The following is a 21,493-nucleotide window of genomic DNA, read 5'->3' on the forward strand; positions in this document are numbered from 1 at the left end:
ACTTGGGAGATGAAGGCAAAAGGTTCAGGAGTTCTAAGCTAGCCTAGGCTACATAAGGCCATGTCAAGCCTGGGGTAGGAGGAAGGAGGAGAAACAATTATTATTTTGTATGCTTACTTGCTGTAGATATCGCTCTGTATGCTGTGAATGTATTGCTCTGATTGGTTAATAAATAAAATGCTGATTGGTCAGTAGCCAGGCAGGAAGTACAGGCAGGATAAGCGGACAAGGAGAATTCTGGGAAGAAAAAGGCTGAGTCAGGAGATGCTGCCAGCTGCCACCGCCATGAGAAGTAAGATGTAAAGATACGGGTAAGCCACAAGCTATGTGGCAAGATGTAGATTTACAGAAATGGGTTAATTTAAGATATAAGAACTAGATAGCAAGAAGCCTGCCACGGCCATACAGTTTATAAGTAATATAAGTCTCTGTGTGTTTACTTGGATCTGAGTGGCTGCAGGAGCTGGGTGGATACAAGAAAACTTCAGCTACACTTACTTATATTTTTTTTTGTTTTTGTTTTTTGAGACAGGGTTTCTCAGTGTAGTCCTGGCTGTCCTGGAACTTGCTATATAGAGCAGGCTGCATAAAGATCCACCTGCTAATGAGTGTTGGGATTAAAAGTGTGCTCTGGTGATGTATTGTGTCCCCCAATATACTATGTCCCCCCAATAAAATTTATCTGAGGATCAAAGGAAAAAGCCAGCCACTATAAGTAAACATAGAAGTCAGGCAATGGTAGCACATGCCTTTAATCCTATCACTTGGGAGGCAGGGATCTATCTGGATCTCTGTGAGTTCAAGGTCACACTGGGAACAGAACCAGGCATGGTGGCACAGGCCTTTAATTCCAGCACTAACCATAGAGGTCTGTAGGTCTGTACAGACAGACAGGAAATGACAGAGCTGGGCAGGAAGAGGAAGTGTAGCTGGACAGACAGCAAATGAAATAGCAGAATAGAAAGGCATATAGGCAATGTATACAGGAAGTAGGTTTCTTTTGAGACTGAGGTGTCGGTGAAGTGAGGTTAGCTTGTGGCTTTTCCTATTCCTCTGATCTCTCTCAGGCTTTAACCCCAATTTCTGGCTCTGTGTTTTTTATTTAATAAGACTGTTTAACAATTCGTCTACAGCGTGCGCCACCACTGCCCAGCTCTTACTTATCTTTTAATGAAGTTTTTTTTTTGGCAGGTATGATAGAGCATGCCTATAATCCCAGAATTCTGGAAGCTGAGATAGGAAGATTAGGAGTTTGAAGCCAACCTAGGCAATTTAACAAGGCCTTGCTCCCCACCCTCCAACCCAAGAAGAAAAGAAATGAACATGAAGAAATTTTAAAAGTACACTAAAATATATTCAAAATAGGAGCTACAGGCTTGGATATGGTTCTCTTGGCATAAAATGGTTTGTTTTTTAAACAGATCTCACTATGTGCCCCAGATTAGTCTCAAACTCATGGCTCAAGCAATCCAACTACCCAGAAATGACACAGACTAACCAAGAGGACACAGACTAATAGGTCACAGACCAAACAGGACACAGACCAACAGGACACAGACCAAGAGGTCACAGACCAAGAGGTCACAGACCAACAGGACACAGACCAACAGGTCACAGACCAACAGGTCACAGACCAACAGGACACAGACCAACAGGTCACAGACCAACATGACACAGACCAATAGGTCACAAACCAACAGGACACAGACCAACAGGACACAGCAAGTGATATCATAGACAACACAAGAGAAAGCTCTAGGAAACTGAATAAAACAACTTCAGCCACAGCACTGTTGGAAGCGCCTATTTTGGAACTCTGGAGTCTAGTTGAACGCTTGAAGGATCAAGAAGGAAGAAGCAGGTAAATTTCATGTGATGAGTTGCTACCTTCCCCCAGCCATAACAAATAACCATGATACGACAACCCATATACCTACTGTGGCTAGCTGGCACTAGAGGACAGGTGACAAAGACCTCATCCTCAAGTCAGGGCTGTGTTTCTGTTCTGAGGTGTGGGGACCCATCCTGAGCAAGCACTCTACCACTGTGCTACATCTCCAGCCAGGACTTGTATTGCACTATGGACTGCTGCTTCTGAAGGCTGCAGGGCCAGCACAGAGGCAGCCTCTCTAACTTCTGATGGACTCAGTTTCCCTAGGACAAATGAAAAATGGCAGTTTCTTCCCCACCCTTGCCCATTATGAGACTGAAGAACATCTTTTCTATTTTGTTTTTTCAAGACATGGTTTTTCTCTTTAACAGCCCTGGTAATCCTGGAACTCGCTTTGTAGACCAGGTTGGCCCTGAACTCACAGAGATCCGCCTGCCTCTGCCTCCCCAGTGTTGGGATTAAAGGCGTGCGCCACCAGAATCTTGTAGGAGGCAAACTCTGGACATGCATGAGAGGGAGTTCCTGGCCAGGTTGAAGTGGGAACCCACTTTAAAAACAGGCACCCTCATATGGGCTGGCATCCTGGGCTGAATTAAACAACACAGCAGAAGGCAGTGAGCATCAGCTTTCACTTCTCTCTGCTTCTTGACTGCAGACAGCAAGTGACCAGCCAGCATGTCCTCCTCACAACAGACCACACCCTAAACTGTGAGCCAACAAACCCTCCCTTCCAAGGTGCCTTTGTCAGGTAATCTGTCACAGCACTGAGAAAAGTACCACCATAACCACAGAGCAACGTGCATTTTACAAAAATAGCTTAGGAAAGTCACAGACACATCCCACACTCAACTAGTAAAGATCAGTACTCCCTGAAGACTGAAAGAACCCAATTTGTAAGATACCAGAAAACTAGGCATGGTGATTGTGATGGTTAGAAAGAAAATGGCCCCCAAAGGGAGTGGCACTATTAGGATGTATAGCCTTGTTGGAGTGGGTGTGGTCTTGTTGGAGGAAGTGAGTCACTGTGGAGGCGGGCTTTGAGGTCTCATGTATGCTTAAGCCATGACCAGTAAGATAGACCACTTTCTGTTGCCTCTGAGTCAAGAATGTAAGGACTCTCAGCTCTAGTACCATGTCTCATCATGATGATAATGGACTAATAAACCTCTGAACTGTAAGTGAGCCACCCTAATTAAATAGTTTACCTTTATAAGAGTTGCCGTGGTCATGGTGTCTCTTCACAGCAATAGAAATCCTAACTAAGACCGTGCATGCCTATCATCCAGCACTTGAGAGGTAGAAGGTTCAAAGCCATCCTCAGCTACATAGTAAGTTCAATACCAGCTTGAACTACATGAGACCCTGCCTCAAAGGAGAAAAACAAAAGAAAGTTACCAGACAGAATACCCTGAATTTCTACTATTCAACAACAAATTACAAGTAAACAGGTGCAGCCATTCTTAGGAAAAACTAAAGAATCTGACAGAAAACAAAGATGAGGAAACCCACACATGGAATTAGTCATACGTGCTACAGCAGCTGTCCTAAATATGTTCGATGGACTAAAGAATGCAAGGAAATCAGAAAAACACTGGACAAAATAAGGATAGCATGAACAGAAATTTTAAAACAAATAAGTAGAAATTCTAAAGAATAAATTAAATGAAACACTCATTAGTTGGTTCTGTGGCAGATTTAATCACAGAAAGCAATGGATCAGGGAACCTGAATATAAAACCACTAAAAAGTCACCCAAGTTGAGAAAAGGAAAACATGAACAAAGCCTGAGGGAACTGTGGGAAGTCTTCAAGAATCAGCATACATATCACGGGAACCCAGGAGAAACAGAAAAGATTCAGTCAAATATCTGAAAAAATATGAACCAAAACTTCCCAGATTGGATGGAGGACACAAATGTTCACATCCAAGCTCAACAAACTCCAAAGAAGGATGAACTCAAAGACATCCCACGGAAACCCATTATAGTCAAACTATAAAGATCCAGAGCAGGAAGGAAGCAGAAAGCGGCAGGGCAGCACAGCTCCCCTTGACAAGGTACCCCAGTAAAGTAAACGGTCAAGCCCAGAAGGCAGCGGGACACAGTCAAGTATCTGAAGAAAAACCTGTCAGCCAAGAATTATATACCCAGCAAAGCCAAACTTCAAGGAAGAGTAAGACATTTCCAGATAACAAAGGCTGAGGGAGCTCACTGGCAGCTGAGACATCATACAAGAAACACACGACGTAGTTCTTCAGTCTGAACTAAAATGACACTAGACAGCTACATGAGACTGTGAGAAAACAAACACTGGTAAATATAACTCCCTAGGTAGAGACGAGACGGCAATGCCATGCTTCAGCTTGTGACCTAGCATTCCTGCAATCTGTAATTGTTCTGTGCATTTGTCTTTTCAATCTCCCAACATAGACAACATGTATAAAGACGTGATCTGCCATCATAGAGACATACAGAAGCAACATGTCCTTATAGTGGTGAAGCTAACTTCCTTTCATCCCAACCAGTCAAGATGTTGATTGTAATCCCCCTGCCCCAAGATAACCACTAAGAAAAAGACACTTTAAAATACGGTAAAAGAGGCTGAAGAGATGGTTCAGTGCTTAAGAGAATTGGTTGCTCCTCCATAGGACCCAAGTTCGATTCCCAGCACCCACATGACAATTTACAACCATCTGTAACTCTAGACCCAGGAGATCCAATGTCCTCTTCTGGCCTCCACAGGCACCAGGCACACACATGGTACACACACATACATGCAGGCAAACACACCCATATGTCTAAAATAAAAATTAAAAGTTAAGGCCGGGTGTTGGTGGTAGCACATGCCTTTAATCCCAGCATTTGGGAGGCAGAGGCAGGTGGATCTCTGAGTTCGAGGCCAGCATGGTCTACAGAGCGAGTTCCAGGACAGTGAGGACCGCACAGAAAGAGGCCTTTCTCAAATAAATACATAAACAAACAAATAACGAAGGTCAAATTTTTTAGAAAAATAAAATATGGTGAAAATTAAGGTGAACTGAAATGGCCCAACTCAACTAAATGCAAAGTGGGGGGCGGCTACAGCTGGGCATGGCAGCATATGCCTGGAACTTCAGCAGACACAGGAGGGTCTACAGCCAGTCAAGTGTGAACCATATAGAAAGATTTGCCTTTTAAAAAGGAGGGCACTGGGGTGGGGAAGGGGGTGATGTCTAAAAAGATGTCTCAGGGGATAAAGGCATTCGTTGCCCAGCCTGATGACCCAACTTCCATCCCAGCACCTTTAAAGAAAGAAGATTAAAGAGGTATAACAATTGGATTCGTTCCTAGTCAGGAGCAAAAGTTAAGGAAAGAGGAGAAGAAAGGGGAGAGGGAAAGGGTAGGAGAGGGGAGAGAAGAGAAGGGAGGGGAGGAAAAGATAGGAGAGGGCAGGGGAGGGGAGGGGAGGGGGAGAGGAAAGGAGAGAAGGCAAGGAGGAGAAAGGGGAAAGAGAAGAAAAGGAAGCTACTAGGGGCTTTACTGAGGCCTAGTAAGACTACAGATAACAATAGGTCAAGGTGAGATCTCCTTTTCCGATTATATTCTGGTTAATGTTCCCCAGAAATACACAATGAAGGACTCGGAGCTAAAGGAAGAAAATATCACTAATTTGCCCTCAAATGTTTCAAAATAATGTAATATGTAAATATGCAATTCTGGAGAGAATGAGACAGTGAATGGGGACAGCACATCTGGTTACAGGACACAGGACAGAAAACTGTTTCAAGTTCCTCATGAAGTCTGAAATTACATCACAGTTAAAAGTTACCAGACATTAACAACACAGCAGGAGTAAATGGCAAGGTCCTGTGACAAGCAGGGGTCATGAGCAACTCACTCAGCACCACAGATCTCAAATTTACTAAGGTCGGGCTCTTGAAACAGTGGCAACCAAGCCCCAAAGCATAAACATGTCCCAGCTGCTATCCTAAAACCCAGGCAAACTCTAAAACGTGGCCTCGGAAGACCTTCCAGGCCTCACCTGTACTGGCCAAACGACCACAGAATTATTGTTCCCCACAGTGGGTTAACCTCAGGACTCGAGAGGAAAGATTAAAAAGCATGCTTAAGACATACAAAAGTCGGGTAGACTCTCAAGAAACATATGCACACTTACAGCTTCAGAGTATTTCCCAGATGTTCTGCTGGATCATGAAGGACAGTGACCAAGGACAGGACATCTGTCATTCTAAAGCGGGGAGGAGAGCCCTGGGCTGACTGGAAACTGTGCCCATCTCTTGTCTCTATCAGACTGCCCTTCCCATCTCTCTCATAATACAGTTCATAGTCAAATAATGCAGGTATCTGAACGATGTTCTCCCAAGGGTCTCTGATTTGAAGAGATTTCTTCTTCTTTGTATTATTGTTTAAACTTTGGATAATAATCCATAATGTTAAAAAATAAAAAGAACACTTTTTAAAAAATTGTGATTCTAGCAAATAGGTTTACTTTAACATTCCTTACTGTGTCTTTCTTGCTTCAAAAAAAAAAAAAAAAGAAAGAGAGACAGAGAGAAAGAAAGGAAGAAAAAAAGAAAACATTTCCAAGTGCTTTCTCCTCATGAACGACCTTGAACTAATTATTTATCGAAAATTGGCCCTCTATCAAACAAGAAGAGCAGACTCTGCAGTCCATCTGGCCTGCCCTCCACCCCTCATCCCACCCGCGGTGCCAGTGACACGGGGCACTGCAGAGGCCGGATGGGCCAGAGGACGATGGGGGGACAGGAACCAGAACACACTTACAGAAGTCACCCTATTCACAGGTTTCTCACCAGGAAGATGTCCGCATAGCCGGCCAAGGACTCCACCCCCTCCTGGATCCGGGCACCTCCGGAGTCATTCAGCCCGATCACTGGAGCGCCCACTGTCATGGCCTGGTCCATGATCTAAAACGGCACAGACAATCTCCTGAGACATCTGCTCTGGCTACCAAAACAGCAATGACAGAACACTTTGCTTTGCCAAGGAGATGGCTTGGTCGGTGATGGTGTCACCACACTAAGAGGCCACAGCCTGTGCCCCAACAAGCCAGGCCCAGCACCCATCCTCAGTGAGCCCGTTAAAGGAACCAAATGAATAGTGAAAAGCAGAAAAGGGGATTTATGAATGTGGCCACACAGGAAAAGGGACAAAGGGGTCCAGAAGCCATGCCCCACCAAAGCCACCTTCAGGGGTCCTGGCATGAGGAGGGTTTAAATACTCAAAGGTATACATAACTCAACAGCCCCATAAGATGTGGTCCCTGACCCAATTTAGCTCCTGGTCCCTCCTACAAGGTCATCTGACAGGTTGTGACTCTTTCTCCAGGGGACAAGTTGCTCTTCTGGATGCCTCCAGGGCAGGAGATCTCTGGAAAAGTTTTCATTTCTTGGAGTCCCATAGCTGAAGAGGGGAGCATAAGTGTCTCTTTAGAGTAGTGGTTCTCAACCTTCTTAATGCTGTGACCCTTTAATACGGTTCTTCAGGTTGTGCTGACTCCCAACATAAAATCATTTCGTTGCTACTTCATTTTGCTACCGTTATGAATCATAATGTAAATATCTGATATGCAGGATATCTGATATGCGACCCCCACAGGAGTTGTGACCCACAGGTTGAGAACTGCTGCTTTAGAACATTTACCTCAGTCAGGCAGGCCAGTCACAAAATCACTTAGCACACAAACCTGGTGAGACCCAAGTTAGATCCCCAAGAACCAGCTCCTAAAAGTTGTGTTGTACCTATACACACACAGGCCAACACACCTCACACTCATTCTGTGTGTATGTGTGTGTCTGTGTGTGTCTTCTGGAAAACGTTTGCCCTGTGGATACCTTGTGGAAGATGAAGGACCAGGCACCTAACAAAAGCCACAGGTTTTGCATTGTTAGAGGCTCAGAATGCCATACCTGGGCTATGACTCTCTTCACTTTTATTCCCAGTGATTCCTCCGAAACAACAGTGGCAGACAGAATGGAAGGAAGTTTGTTTATGCAAGTGCACATTGGCCCATCATTAACCTGAGGCCAGTACGCTGTGGCAGATTTTCCTCCTGGGTCTGACAGCTTCATACGCAACATCCCTACAGCCCTAGATAGTTGACAAAGCACGTTTACTTCCATCATCTAGAATTCTCCAAACACCAACTACACTGGCATTACTCCTCAGATCATCTCAATCTAGCAGGGTTGTGTCAGGTGAGCTTTTCTCATTTGATTGGCATTTGGGGTTCTGTTTGTGTCCATGTTTCTTCATCAGGAGAATTAGGAATTGACTCCAAAGCCTGCTCACATTAGGCAAGCAATCTATCACAGACCTCTAAAGTCAGTCCTTTAGAGTGTTTTAAAAATACCTTCATGCAGGGGCTTAAAAGATAGCTCAGTAGTTAAGAGCATTCACTCTTGCAAAAGACCCTGATTCAGTTCCTAGCATCCACATGGTGGCTCACAACCATCTGTAACTCCAGTTCTAAAGGATGAAACACCTTCTGGCCTCTGCAGGAACCAGGCACATACAGTACACAGTCAAACATATAGGCAAACACTTATGCACATAAAATAAAATAAGCCGGGTGGTGGTTGCGCACGTCTTTAATCCCAGCACTCGGAAGGCAGAGGCAGGCGGATCTCTGTGAGTTCGAGGCCAGCCTGGTCTACAAAGTGAGTTCCAGGAAAGGCACAAAACTACACAGAGAAACCCTGTCTCGAAAAACCAAAAATAAATAAATAAATAAAATAAAATAAATATTTTTTTAAAAGATATTATCATACAATCTTTGTCCTACTCTTTACATTTTAACACCTGGACTCTCTGCCTAGATATGAAATTCTATTCTTGGGATTCACAGAATCTCAAGGTGGCTGTGAACAGATATGTGGTTGTGGTAGTTTAAATGTAACTGGCCCCCATAATCTCATGGAAGTGACACTATTAGGAGGTGTGTCTTTGTTGGAGTGGGTATGGCCTTGTTGGAGGAAGTGTGTCACTGTGGGGGTGGGCTTTGAGGTTTCCTATGCTTGGAATACTGCCCACTAAGTCAGTCAACTTCCTGTTGCCTGTAAGATGTAGGACTCTCAGCTATTTCTCCACCACCATGTCTGCTTGCATTCCACCATGCTCCCCACCATGATGATAATGGACTGAACCTCTGAAACGGTAAGCTGCCACTCCTTTATAAAAGTTGTTGTGGTCATGGTGTCTCTTCACAGCAATAAAAACCCTCAGACAGTGGTCTCTGAACTTGAGTTGGAAAATGTTTACATTTTCACCTGTATTAGCTCTAGCCAATGTCCAACTTTCCTTCACTTATGAACACACAGATGTGCCTCTGCCATTAACAGAAACCAGAAGCTCCTGTCACATTAAAGTTGCTGAGATCCAGGAATATGTTTACTCGAGCCTCCTTTGAATTACACCAGTTATAAGATTCACTAATACATCTTATTATTTAATGCATTAATAAGAACATATATTAATGAGCCAGGCATAGTGGCACACACCTTTAATCCTAGAATTTGGGATGCAGAGGCAGGTGGATCTCTGAGTGGCAGGTGGATCTCTGAGTTCGAGGCCAGCCTGGTCTACAGAACGAGTTCCAGGACAGCCAGGGCTACATAGAGAAACCCTGTCTCAAAAAATAATAATAATAGTAAGTACATATATTACAATATTCTTTTGAATGCTTTCAATCCTCACAGGCAGAGACCAGAGGAGAATGTCAAGTGTCCTTCCCTATCACCCTCCATCTTATTTTTTGAGACAGGATCTCTCCATGAACCCAAAGCTTGCTGTTCTGATTAGGCCCACCAGTCAGCAAGCTGCCAAGAATCTGCCCATTCCCCCAAAGCTGGGATTACAGGCATATGTGGTCATGCTCGGCTTTTATGCGAGTGCTGGGGATTTGAACTCAGGTCCTTTTGTTTTCACACCAGGTACTCATACCCACTGAGCCATCTCTCCAGCCCTCAAGCCTTGTAATCGTAGATGCTATTTTCTGCATGGAGAAATGTGAGGGTTACCAATAGGATGGGTTCACACATACAATCCCAGCACTTGGTTGAGGAAGGTGGGGGACCAGGAGCTAAGGAAAGATGGGCAGGGGAAGGAGAAGAAGAGAACAGAACAAGTGTGGGTAGAGACTTTACCAGGGTCAAGGAGATAGTACAGAAGTATTTAAGAAATGAACTAAGACTCCTGTCTAGTCAGTACCGCACCTTGTACAAATGTGCAATTCCTCACACCCAGCCCAATTCATTGCACCCCTAGAACACTCAGTGTGTGCCACATAAACTGACGGAAGCACTGGTTTTATTTTCAATATTAAACACTTACTTTGCAGATCTTTTGAGCATGTGCTCCTGACAAACTGCCTCCAAAAACCGTAAAATCCTGAAAAGAAAAACAATTAAACCAGCAAGTAAAATATAATGACTAGGCAGAGCTGAAGACCCAGTAGGAAGAAATGGGAAACTCACCATTGTTAAAGGCATTTCAGACATTGAGAAAAACAGAAAAAGCTCTAATTCATAGATTATTCCCTAGGATAATAGTTCATATCTTAGAGTTTATATAAGATCAGGGGCAAAACTGACTCCAAGCTCTGAGGCAATAACTTAAGCAGGATTAACCCTGTTCTCAGATTCCACCAGAACAAACACTGCAGTCCGAGTCCCCGGCCACCCCATCCCTGTGTCTGATAGCCTCACACTAGGGGCACCCTGTAAGAATGAAGACAACAGCAGCAGGCTAGCTGAGGGGAACTGGAAGCCCAAGGTACCACATGAGGGGAGGGAGGAACTGGAAACACACACCTGCAGAGGGAACAACCAAGGAGGAACCAAGGAAAAGGTAGGGGCATAAAACAGGAGTAAGCTTGCATACAAGAACTCAAACAGCGCCGCTTGCACCTTGAGAAGAGAAAGGCTATTCCCCTAAAGAAACTGGAATATCCAGACTCAGGTCACTGGGCTGAAAGCAGGCAAAGGTGAGGATGAACCCAGAGACTAGAGGCCTGAGTACTGAACGAGCCCCTGCCAGCTCCTCCCCTCTCCATGGAGCTTGCTGTCAGCCAACGACCAAGGGAAGGATACTTTTCTGGAAAAACAGAAACAGCCCAGAAAAACTACCTGTGTTAGGATCCTGGAGAGCAGAATGAAAACCCTGGCTCATTGCACCCAAAGTCCAGCATCAGCCTCTTCTCTGCTCACTTCCACAAACTGGAAAGGCTCCTCTCTGTGAGGCCAGAGCACTTGCCTGGAGCCTTTCTTACCTGGTCTGCGGCCACCTGTTCTGCCCCACGCTACCTATAAATTGGCATCTTCAGAATGAGAGCCCCATCTTCATCATCTCCATCTCTTCCTCACCCCCACTTACTCCATGAGCAGAGAAGGCCCTCAAAAATACGATGAATTTGAATTTCTGCACTGGCTTTAAGTAGTCAGACATCATGGCCAGAAAACACAGTAGCATTCTTTGTTCTATCATTTCTGTGCTACCTTTTTTATTAATTTTTGTCCTGCCAGCTCATAAAAATTGAAAAAAAAAAGTGATCTTCAACATTTGGCAGACCCAATAGTAGAAAAATCTATTATGAAATAGCACACAAAATATCCTGTTTCTATTGCTGCTGTAACACATTAACTCAAATTCATGGGCTTAAGACAACACACTTTTATTATCTCACATTCTGTGGTGTAGAAGTTCCCTCTCAGGGGCCTCACTGGACTACAACCAAGGTCAACAGGTCTGGGACCTCTCAGGCTTCAAGGGCAGCCTGTTTGCCTTCCCTAAGCTTCTAGCGATGGCTCCCATTCCTCTTCTCATAGAATCATCTCTGTTTTCAAAGCCTGACACAGCAGGTGGGGTCCTCCTCACGCGGCATTATTCTGACCTTTCTTCTGGTTTTGGTTTTGTTTTGTTTTTGTTTGTCCGTTTTTGAGACAGGGTTTCTCTGTATAACAGCTCTGGCTGTCCTAGAACTCATTTTGTAGACCAGGCTGGTCTTGAACTCACAGAAATCCTTCAGCCTCTGCCTCCCGAGTGCTGGGATTAAAGCTGTGTGCCACCACCACCCAGCTTTTCTCTTCCACTTTCTAAGGACCCTTGTGATCACATTAGGCCACCTGAGTAACCCAGGCCATACTATCCTAAGGTCACTTGATCAGAACCTTGATTCTTCTCTACCATATAAGGTAATACATAGCTTCTAGAGATTAAGATTTGGACATTCAGGGCTGGAGAGATAGCACAGCAGTTAAGAAAACTGGCTGCTCTTCCAGAGGACCCAGGTTTGATTCCCAGCACCAACCTGGTGCTTATAACCATCTGTAACTCCAGTTCCAGGGAATTCTGATGCCCTCTTCTGGCCTCCTTAGACACCAGGGATACACATGGTGCAGAGACATATTTGCAGGCAAAACAACCACATACATAAAATAGCAATCTTTTTTTTTTTTTTTTGGTTTTTCGAGACAGGGTTTCTCTGTGTAGCTTTGCGCCTTTCCTGGAACTCACTTGGTAGCCCAGGCTGGCCTCGAACTCACAGAGATCCGCCTGGCTCTGCCTCCCGAGTGCTGGGATTAAAGGCGTGCGCCACCACCGCCCGGCAAAATAGCAATCTTTTAAAAAGCAATTTGGATATGACATAGGTTTATTCTGCCCACAAGGTCCACCTTGGGTCTCAGTGTACACCAACTACATCTCTCTTGATGGAACTTCACAAATTTGGATACTTTCAAAAAAATCCCAGAGCTCAGGGACTCCTGCTTTTTTTTTTTTTTTTTTTTTTTTTTTTTTTTTAAGATTTATTATGTATACAGTGTTCTGCCTCCATGTATGCCTGCAGGCCAGAAGAGGGCACCAGATCTCATTACAGATGGTTGTGAGCCACCATGTGGGTGCTGGGAATTGAACTCAGATCTTCTGGAAGAGCAGCCAGTGCTCTTAACCACTGAACCATCTCTCCAGCCCCAACTTGTGCTTTTAAGATTTTTTTTCCATTCAGGTTGCACCTGGATCCTCCACACAGCCCCAAACTATAAGCAAGATTTTATTCCCCCAAATGGTTTTCTATCACATATTTTGTTCCTGGTTCTACCTTGCAGGAAAGCCTCATGTACTGGAGTTAGGACATACCTGACTGAAGACATAAACCAATCTTCCATTGATTCGGCCCCGTCCAGTGACCACACTATCTCCAGGAAACTACCAGGGAAATGAAAAAATAAAGGTAAAAAAACCCAAGTACTTCTTTGTTATTGTTGTTGTTTTGTTTATTTTTTGAGACAGGGTTTCTCTGTGTAGCCCTGGCTGTCCAGGAACATGCTCTGTAGATCAGGCTGGCCTCACAGAGATCTACCTGCCTCTGCCTCTTAAGTGCTGGGATTAAAAGGTGAACGCCATCGCCACCCGGCCTGAATGCTTCTTTATAGTGAAGTTGGCATCATGCCTTAATGGAAAACAAACAAAACACCAAACTTTCTAAGGTTTGAATTGAAGAAAGTTCAAACTAAAAACCAAAGCGGGGTTTAATCCCCAGCACACCAAAATGAATAAATAAACGTTTTTAAAAGAAATGTAATATAACTATGAGGTTCCCAGGGCCACCACTGCCACTTCCTCTGAGAGGAACACATAAGGAAACATAGCAGAGCTGGACAGAGTGGCACATTCCTGGAGAAAAAAAGCTATATGGACTCTTTGCTCTGGTGGAAGGGCCAGCAAGCCACAGGAAGTGTTCACACCACCACTGGAACAAATAAAGATACCTTATTCTTATCAGCAGCCATTCCAAAGTCGGCACATCTGTGTTCCACAAACATGTCACTCTCCAAGAAGCTGCCAGGGTCCAGCAGGAGACTGATCCGCTCCCTGGCAGTTAGCTTTCCCTACAACAAAAGAGCAGTCAGTGATGTCATCACAGACCAAGTTAAGGCAGGCGTGTTAGCAGGAAGGCCGGGGTCCTAACGCCTCTTTACCCCAATGTAAAAGGCTCCGTTCTGTCTGTCCTGCCCGAAGTGGACGGGTGAGAGTAATAGACTTTGTTTCAGCCAGGAAAGCAAGGCAGACAGGGTGCTCGGGAGCTGCCTGCCTGTGGAAGGTAAATCAAAAGGAGGGGGACAGGTGGGGACAAGTGGGGGTAAAGAAAGCCTGCCCCTGGATTGCAGTGGAATCTGAAGGAGGAGGAAGAGGAGGAGGAGGAGGAGGAGGAGGAGGAGGAGGAGGAGGAGGAGGAGGAGGAGGAGGAAACTAAAGCAGACTTATGAGAGCCAGAGAGTTACAGGCACACTTCAACCAGACACAACCCCTCCCTCCAGCTCAGCCTCCACCCCAAGGCACCACTGGGTTCTCCTCTGCCTTCACAAGGGCTTTCTCTTCTTGTAGCCTAAATGGGAATCCCAGCTTAAAGCCACCATAGCAGCAGAGCCAAGACCCCATAGCAGGGAGCGGCTGAGTAAAGGGGGAGGGGGCAAAGAGTGCTGGGGAGTTTGTTTGAAGGGAGAGTTTCTGGGGTTGAAGGGCATTTGTTTTAAAGACAGAAAGAAAAGAAAATGGATGGAGAGACAGTTCAGTTAGTAGAGAGCTTGCCTAGCATGTGCAAAAGTCCTAGGTTCGATTCCCAGTATCACACATACAATAGTGAATGCCTATAACCCCAGAGCTGGGGAGGTAGCAGGAGGATCAGAAGTTCAAGGTCATTGTTGGCTGCATAGAAAATTCAAGGCCAACGGGGGCTGTATGAGATCCTATCTCAGAATTTAATACTTCTTACAGATGAGGTTGAGGCCCTCAATCTACCAAGAGTCTCCTTAGGCGCCCAAAACCTCAACTCTCGATAAAGTCCTTAGCCCATTGTGCCAAGAAAACAACACATATACACAGTAAACAAACAAACAAAACCCTTAAAATTAGTTATTTTAGGAAAGTAGTGAAAGCCAATGAGGTTGTGGAAAACAAATTTACTTTGGGGGAAAGCAACTTAAAACTGTGGATACGTATAGTGATCGATTTTAAAATAGTCATACTTTCTGGTCCACTTCTAGGAAATCTGTCTTATGGAACTAATGAAAAACTTGCTTAATTAAGAGCACAAATTGGCCTCCCAACTAAATTAGCTCGACAGCCAAAAACAGCTCTCCAGACCTCTCTCTAAGAGAATCAGGATCTGCCCAGGGAGGATTGGGCCAATGCTCTTGCGAGGGATTGAGCAACAGGCCCTGAGAGAGGTGACAGGCTTTCCCAGGAAACTTACTGGTCCTTCACCAGGTCCCCAAGGGAGTGAGGGAAAGTATTGCTCACCATGAACCTTTCAACTACATTTACATTCCTAAGTGTCAAAGCCTTAGGCCTTTTTCAAATGGTAACTCAGGACATCTGAATCAACATTTGACCAAGATTTACGACCCAGCTGACTCAGGAGGCAGAGGCAGGTGGATCTATGGAGGCCAGCCTGGTTTACAAAGCAAGTTCCAGGACAGCCAGAGCTCTTGTTACACAGAGAAACCCAGTCTCGAAAAACCAAAACCAACTCCCTCGCCCCCCGCCCCCAAAAACCATCTTTTGCCACACTTGAGTAGGACTTGTGTGCTCTTCACATGGAGCAATTTCCTTGGGCACCTTCCTGTGCCTAACTCACCCAGCTCTCACGCATGAGTCAAGGACACACTGAGCAAGTCTGGCTTCAAGTCTAGGGTCACCTCTCTCAGCTTGATTTTTCTGCTCCTAAACGGCCTCCCCAGCTTATCTCTGAAGCTGTGATTCCCGCCTGAAAATCCAGGCAGTGTGTCAGTCAGGCTGCCCACACCAGCCAAACTGCAGAGCAGTTTGTGAGTTTATAAAAGTCCATCTGCTTCCTACCCAGTCGATCAACACAAGTCGAAACTCTTAAGAGGCCGACCTGACTTCCTCGGGCACAGGTGTCACCAGGTCCTTGCACGCACGGAGATCATGACCACCACCACCACTCTAGGTTAATGTGAATGTAACCAAGCTATTTCTAATACTACGCGCCTCGGTTTTATTGCCTTCCATCGTTGAAGAAAAAAACAAAAAACAGCCACAACTCTTTCAGACAGCACGAGAATAATCGGGTCTAAAATTGAGAGCCTATAGCCGATTAATGAAGCAATTTTATTCTAACAAGGCATTATTCTGTTTAAGATGATTTCTAGAGACTAACTTTCCCAAAAGTTCATAGCTGCTCAGGTGGAGCGCTGCTGGAGACCAGCCAGATCCAGCCAGGCAGCCAATCCATGCCCACCACCACTTGGGGACGTTGCTAAGCACACAGATGCTCATCCTCCTCCACTGACTCCCGAGGGAGCCCTAGGTGAAAGTTCTCGCCGCGCCCCTCCCAGGCGCCGCACCTATTGGCTGGGAGGCCACGGGCGCCGCCAGCCCGGCGCACCGTGATAGGTCGCGGGCGGAGGGGCGGGACGCGCGGGCGCCCTGGACTCACTTTCTTGTGCTGCGCGTCTATGCGGCGCTGGCCTCCGCCCAGCAACGCGGTACGGCGCTTGTTGTCGATGCGCTCGTTTACTGAAAGCGGCTGGCTGCAGAGGCTGCGGATCGGGGTGCAGAGGCCGCAATGGAGACCCCTGAGCCTCGCTCCAACCGCCACCGCCCGAATCGTCGCCGCCGCCATTTTTACTCTGCCAGCGTGCCACACGGTCCAGCGCACCTGAGGGCGCATGCGCGGAAAGCGTGGCCAAAGCGGGTCTGCGCCTGCGCGTTGTCGCTGAGCCTAAAGCTCCTGGCAGCCTCTGGCGTTGTCTTCCGGGCCCAAGGAGGTCTGGCAGGGCTGTACCGGGAAATACCTGCCTCTCAGATCTGTGCCCGTGTGGCTGCACAGAACAAGGGCTTAATCCCTTGCTCTGCATTAGCCATCTAGACCCCAGGCTTTGTCGACCCACTCCCGCCCCCAGAATGAATAGGTAATAAGCTTTAACCAACTTTTACCAAATGCTGTTCCAGATTTTACTTTTACAACTTACTCATGCAATAATTTATATCCCGATTTCACAAGCACAGAAGTAGGTTTGATATGGAGCCAAGACTGAAATGTTTTGTGAACTAGATATTGGGCTCCAGAGTCTTCTGAGAATCTCTTAAAAGGGAGGGGAGCTGGGGAGCTGCTCAGCTCAGTGGTTAAAGTCCTTGCCAACACGAGTATGAGGACCAGAGATGGGGTCCTCAAACTCAGTACAGCCAGAGAAATGAGTGTCTGTAAAGAGGTTGCTTAAGTGAGATAAGAGACAGAGATAGAGATAAGAGAATCACAGAAAGCTCACAGACCAGCCAGCCTGGCGTATGCAGCAGCAAACGAAACCCAATTCTCACACAAAGAAAGTGACCCTCTACACCCCAGGTTGTCCTGTGACCTCCACATGTGCACACCCAAACTCTGTCTCTCTCTCTGTCTCTGTCTCTCTCTCTCTCTCTCTCTCTCTCTCTCTCTCTCTCTCTCTCTCTCTTACACACACACACACACACACACAAGTTTTTTGGTATCTTTTAAGTTCGTGACACTTGACACAGGATGGAGATGTAAACCTTTTCCGGAACCATTGCTTTAGGTGTGAGGACCACTGGTCAATAGGGGAGGGAGGTTGGCCTCGACTCTCAATACGACAAAAAAAAAAAAAAAAAAAAAAAAAAAAAAAAAAAAAAAGATTTATTGAGTTGGGGGTTCAATGGATGGAAAATTAAGAGGAAACAGCAAGGGTAAGGGACAATCGGACAAACTTAAGGTGTGCTTTGCTAAAGGCAAGCCAGGGTGCTCAGATGTCACTTGGGTGATAGTGGAGGAGGAACCTTCAAATATTGAGGGTGATCACTATCAAGGGTGGAGGATTCTGACTTGGCTGACTTAGGATTCTTGGTAAAGCTACACTCTGTAAGAGAGGACCTGGGACAGAGGTCAGTTCTATTCAAGGGGAGCTCAGTAGAGCCTGACCAAAGCTTGGTCAAGGAGAGAACCTTGTCAACACAGCAACTGTGGCTTGGGAGCTAGTAGGAAAAGTAAACTGCAAATGCTCAGACTCTGCCCCAGACCTACTGAATCAGAAAATGGGGGCAGGGCTGCTGCCCTTCCTTAGAAAATGACCTTCAGTTCAGATGCTAAAATCCAAGACTCACTGCTCCAGCGCTTTTGAACCTGAACTATTAATGCTTTTCCATTTGTTTACCCAGGTAACTGGCAGGTCTTTAAGGCAAAGTACAAGGTGCATATTTCTCATTCTTAGCCACACACACACAAAAAAAACTGCCAAAGTTGATTATTAACCCTTCCTAGATCCACCTCAGAGCCAGGACTTTCATAAAGTTGAAATTCTGGCCTGAGACTTAAATGTTAATGTCATTTTTTTTTTTTTCATTTACTTTTTGAGGCATGGTCTGACTTAATGTAGCCCTCCTTAGCTGACGTGGAACCCATGATGTTGTCCAGGTTGGCCTGAAACTCACAGAGAGCCACCTTACTCAGCCTTTCAAGTACTGGGATTAAAGGTATGCACCACCCCACATGGCTGAATAATCATTTTTGAGCCCTCTGTGTGCCAAGAATTGAACTATGAGCACAAGTTGTGTTTCTCAGATCAAGGATTGTTTTCCTTAACATACACAGAAGCTGAAATGTCCAAGGCCTGAAGTCTCCTGACTGAGCAAAGATCACCTACATCTGTCTGACACCAGGGGAGAGAGCTCTTAGCCCTGCACTGAGAACTCTGTTTTAAGGGCCTTAACAACCTAGAGAGGTAGACAAGGGGCTAAAGCTTTGGGAGGATTTGCTTCGTGTTTAAGTATACATGAGGAGGTAACAAGCAATAACATAAGAAGAGAGGCCTGGCATGGTAGCGCACACCTTTAATCCCAGCACCCAGGAGGCAGAGGCAGGAGGATATATGTGTGTTTGAAGCCAACCTGTCTACATAGCAAGTTCTAGACCAGCCAGGGGTACTGTGGGAGCCCATTTTCAGGTTCCTCGTGGCTTTACCCAGCAGGTCCACATAGAAAGGATGATTGGACCATGGGCCTGAGTGCAGGTGTCTGAGATGGTCTGCACTTGGCTGTGCTGGGGGGAGGTCTTTTGCTCCACCCCTTGGTGTCTCTATAAATACCCTGGGGCAGAGACAGTTGGGGCCCATTGGAATAGGTTCCAGGCCCTCTCGAGGCTATCCTTTATTTTCTATCTGTTTATCTCCGCAATATAAATCCTATCTAATATTTCCTGCTGCTCACACTCAAGAAAACTCTGGGGAGCTGTGGGGTTGGTGGGTAAACGCCCCACAGGGTACATAGTGAGACCCTGTGTGGTAGTTTGAATGCAATTGGCCCCCATAATCTCATAGGGAGTGGCACTATTAGGTTAGGAGGTGTGGCTTTGTTAGAGTGGGTGTGGCTTTGTTGGAGGAAGTGTGTCACTGTGAGGGTGGGCTTTAAGGTTTCCCATGCTCAGGATACTGACTAGTGTCTCAGTCAACTTCCTGTTGCCTTCAAGATGTAGGACTCTACGCTATTGTCTGCCTGCAAGCCACCATGCTCCCCAAGATGATGATAATAGACTGAACCTCTGAAACTGTAAGTGAGCCACCCCAATTATGAGTTGCTGTGGTCATGGTGTCTCTTCACAGCAATAGAAACACTAAGACACCCTGCCTAGATATAGAGATAGAGATCTCCTGGCTTGTTTATATTCATATTTACACATATGCACTTAAACTTGGCTAAGTCTCCAACTTTTGGAGAAATGGTGGCAAATGAGACTGGAAACCAATAATTGAATGCGATTATGAAGATTGAGCATGCCCACAGTTGGGACTTTGGAGGTTGTTAGGTCTCAGAAAGCCAGGACAGATGGCTAACTAAGGTGCCTGTTAACATATCAAAGTGGACGATGGCCAGCTCTCCCAGCATCACTCAGTACCTGTGGCTCCTCCCAGCACTTCCATCCCACCCCTTACCCTAACCCTTCCTCTCCTAGGGTCTGGGCTTCCGCTTCCCTTCCCCCAGCTGGATCCTATAGAACTCAACCATTTTGGCTACACCAGTCTTTTGGCCTCTTGGCCCAGGCTCCCTCTTGGTCTTTGGCTCCTCTCTTGCTCTACCTCCCCCTCTCTCCTCTCGTGGTCTGGTTTTGTCTGCTGGCCATGTTCAGCCCGGACTCTTCCCTCTGCCTGCTTTCTCCCTCGTATCTACAATACAAATCTCCGTATTTTAGGAGTAGCCGTGTCCCCCTCCCCTTATTTCACTTTCCCATCCGGAGGTGAGGGCAGTGGCGGTTTAGAGTTTCTTGGAGGTTTGACTCCTGAAGCACATGCCACACTACATTATGATTCTTTAACTCTCTCTGCTCTTAGGAACCAGGACTACAGCTGGCCGGCTCACACTCTGCCCTAAACCTGGAACAATCCCTAACAGCTAGGAAGCTTTCAGAGTGAATTTGTGAAGTTGAGTTGATCTAACAAACAGGCAACAACAGCAGGAGTCAGGGTTTTCAATTCCTGTACCTGCTCCCAGCTCTGCTCCAGCCTGGGCTCCTCCAGGCAGTCTGCTTAGTTCCTCCTTCTGACTGGCCTGGGTAGGCAGGGAAGCAGGGAAGCAAGGAATGTTTTCTTTTCTTTTCTTTCTTTCTTTCTTTCTTTCTTTCTTTCTTTCTTTCTTTCTTTCTTTCCTTTTTTTGAATTTTTTTGTTTTGGGTTTTGTTGTTGTTGTTTTTGTTTTGTTTTTTGTTTTTTCGAGACAGGGTTTCTCTGTGTAGTTTTGCGCCTTTCCTGGAACTCACTTGGTAGTCCAGGCTGGCCTCGAACTCACAGAGATCCACCTGGCTCTGCCTCCCGAGTGCTGGGAATTAAAGGCGTGCGTCGCCGCCGCCACCGCCGCCGCCACCACCACCACCGCCCGGCTTTCTTTGTTTATTTTTGAGACAGGGTTTCTCTGTGTAACAGCCCTGGCTGTCCTAGAACTCGCTCTGTAGACCAGGCCTGCCTCGAACTCACAGAGATCCACATGCCTCCCAAGGGCTGGGATCAAAGGTGTGTACCACCACTGCCCAGGAATGTTTTTCTTAACTTCAAATAATCAGTGCTTAGTTGAAAGTCAAACACAAGGGGTCTTACTCTTCTCCCTGCCCTTCTCCATGTGGTTTTGGTAGTCTGGTTTGGTGTGGGGGTGGGGGGAGCGAGGACAGGGGAGATTGGTGTCATATGTCCCCCCACACACCCTTACCCTGTGGCAGTGCTGGAAATCAAACCCCAAATCAAGTGATGAACTAGTGGCTCCATGTCTCCACCAATGCAACATCTGTGCAGAATTGCCCTGGAGCCTTGATTTCTGATACAGCCAGAACACAAGTGCAGCTTCAGTGGTTAAACCACAAAGGGACATTCTGACTGAGAGGAAACACAGCTACCAAGGTCCAGTGTCCCTCAGTCCTGTCTAACTCCTGTCTACTCACTATGCCCTGGATCGGTATGAGTATGGTCTCCTCTCTAGAAAGCCACCAGGATCCAATCATAACTTAATGACTTTCAAAAGACTCTGTCCCTACCACTATGGTCAGATCGTGTTTCTACCCTCTTGATACTTCT

At 46.1% G+C, this 21,493-nt stretch overlaps 1 protein-coding gene across 2 annotated transcripts in view; it reads right to left on the reverse strand.

Moving 5' to 3' along the window:
• Positions 1 to 16,576, reverse strand: part of Pccb (propionyl-CoA carboxylase subunit beta) — a 67,498-nt gene extending 50,922 nt beyond the window's left edge. The window contains exons 1-5 of one of the 2 annotated variants that reach the window (XM_059268457.1): positions 16,366 to 16,576; positions 13,676 to 13,795; positions 13,044 to 13,112; positions 10,242 to 10,298; positions 6,704 to 6,817 (exon numbers count right to left, since the gene is read on the reverse strand). In XM_059268457.1, the coding sequence (XP_059124440.1) occupies positions 6,704 to 6,817; positions 10,242 to 10,298; positions 13,044 to 13,112; positions 13,676 to 13,795; positions 16,366 to 16,551 (546 nt within the window). In that variant the 5' untranslated portion in view covers positions 16,552 to 16,576. Of the gene's footprint in view, positions 1 to 6,703; positions 6,818 to 10,241; positions 10,299 to 13,043; positions 13,113 to 13,675; positions 13,796 to 16,086; positions 16,219 to 16,365 lie in introns of those variants that run through there. The other variant, XM_059268458.1, reaches the window with a different exon arrangement.
• Between the last annotated feature and the right edge of the window lie 4,917 nt (positions 16,577 to 21,493).

This window comes from Peromyscus eremicus, chromosome 7, assembly GCF_949786415.1.
Source record: "Peromyscus eremicus chromosome 7, PerEre_H2_v1, whole genome shotgun sequence".
NCBI lineage: Eukaryota > Metazoa > Chordata > Mammalia > Rodentia > Cricetidae > Peromyscus > Peromyscus eremicus.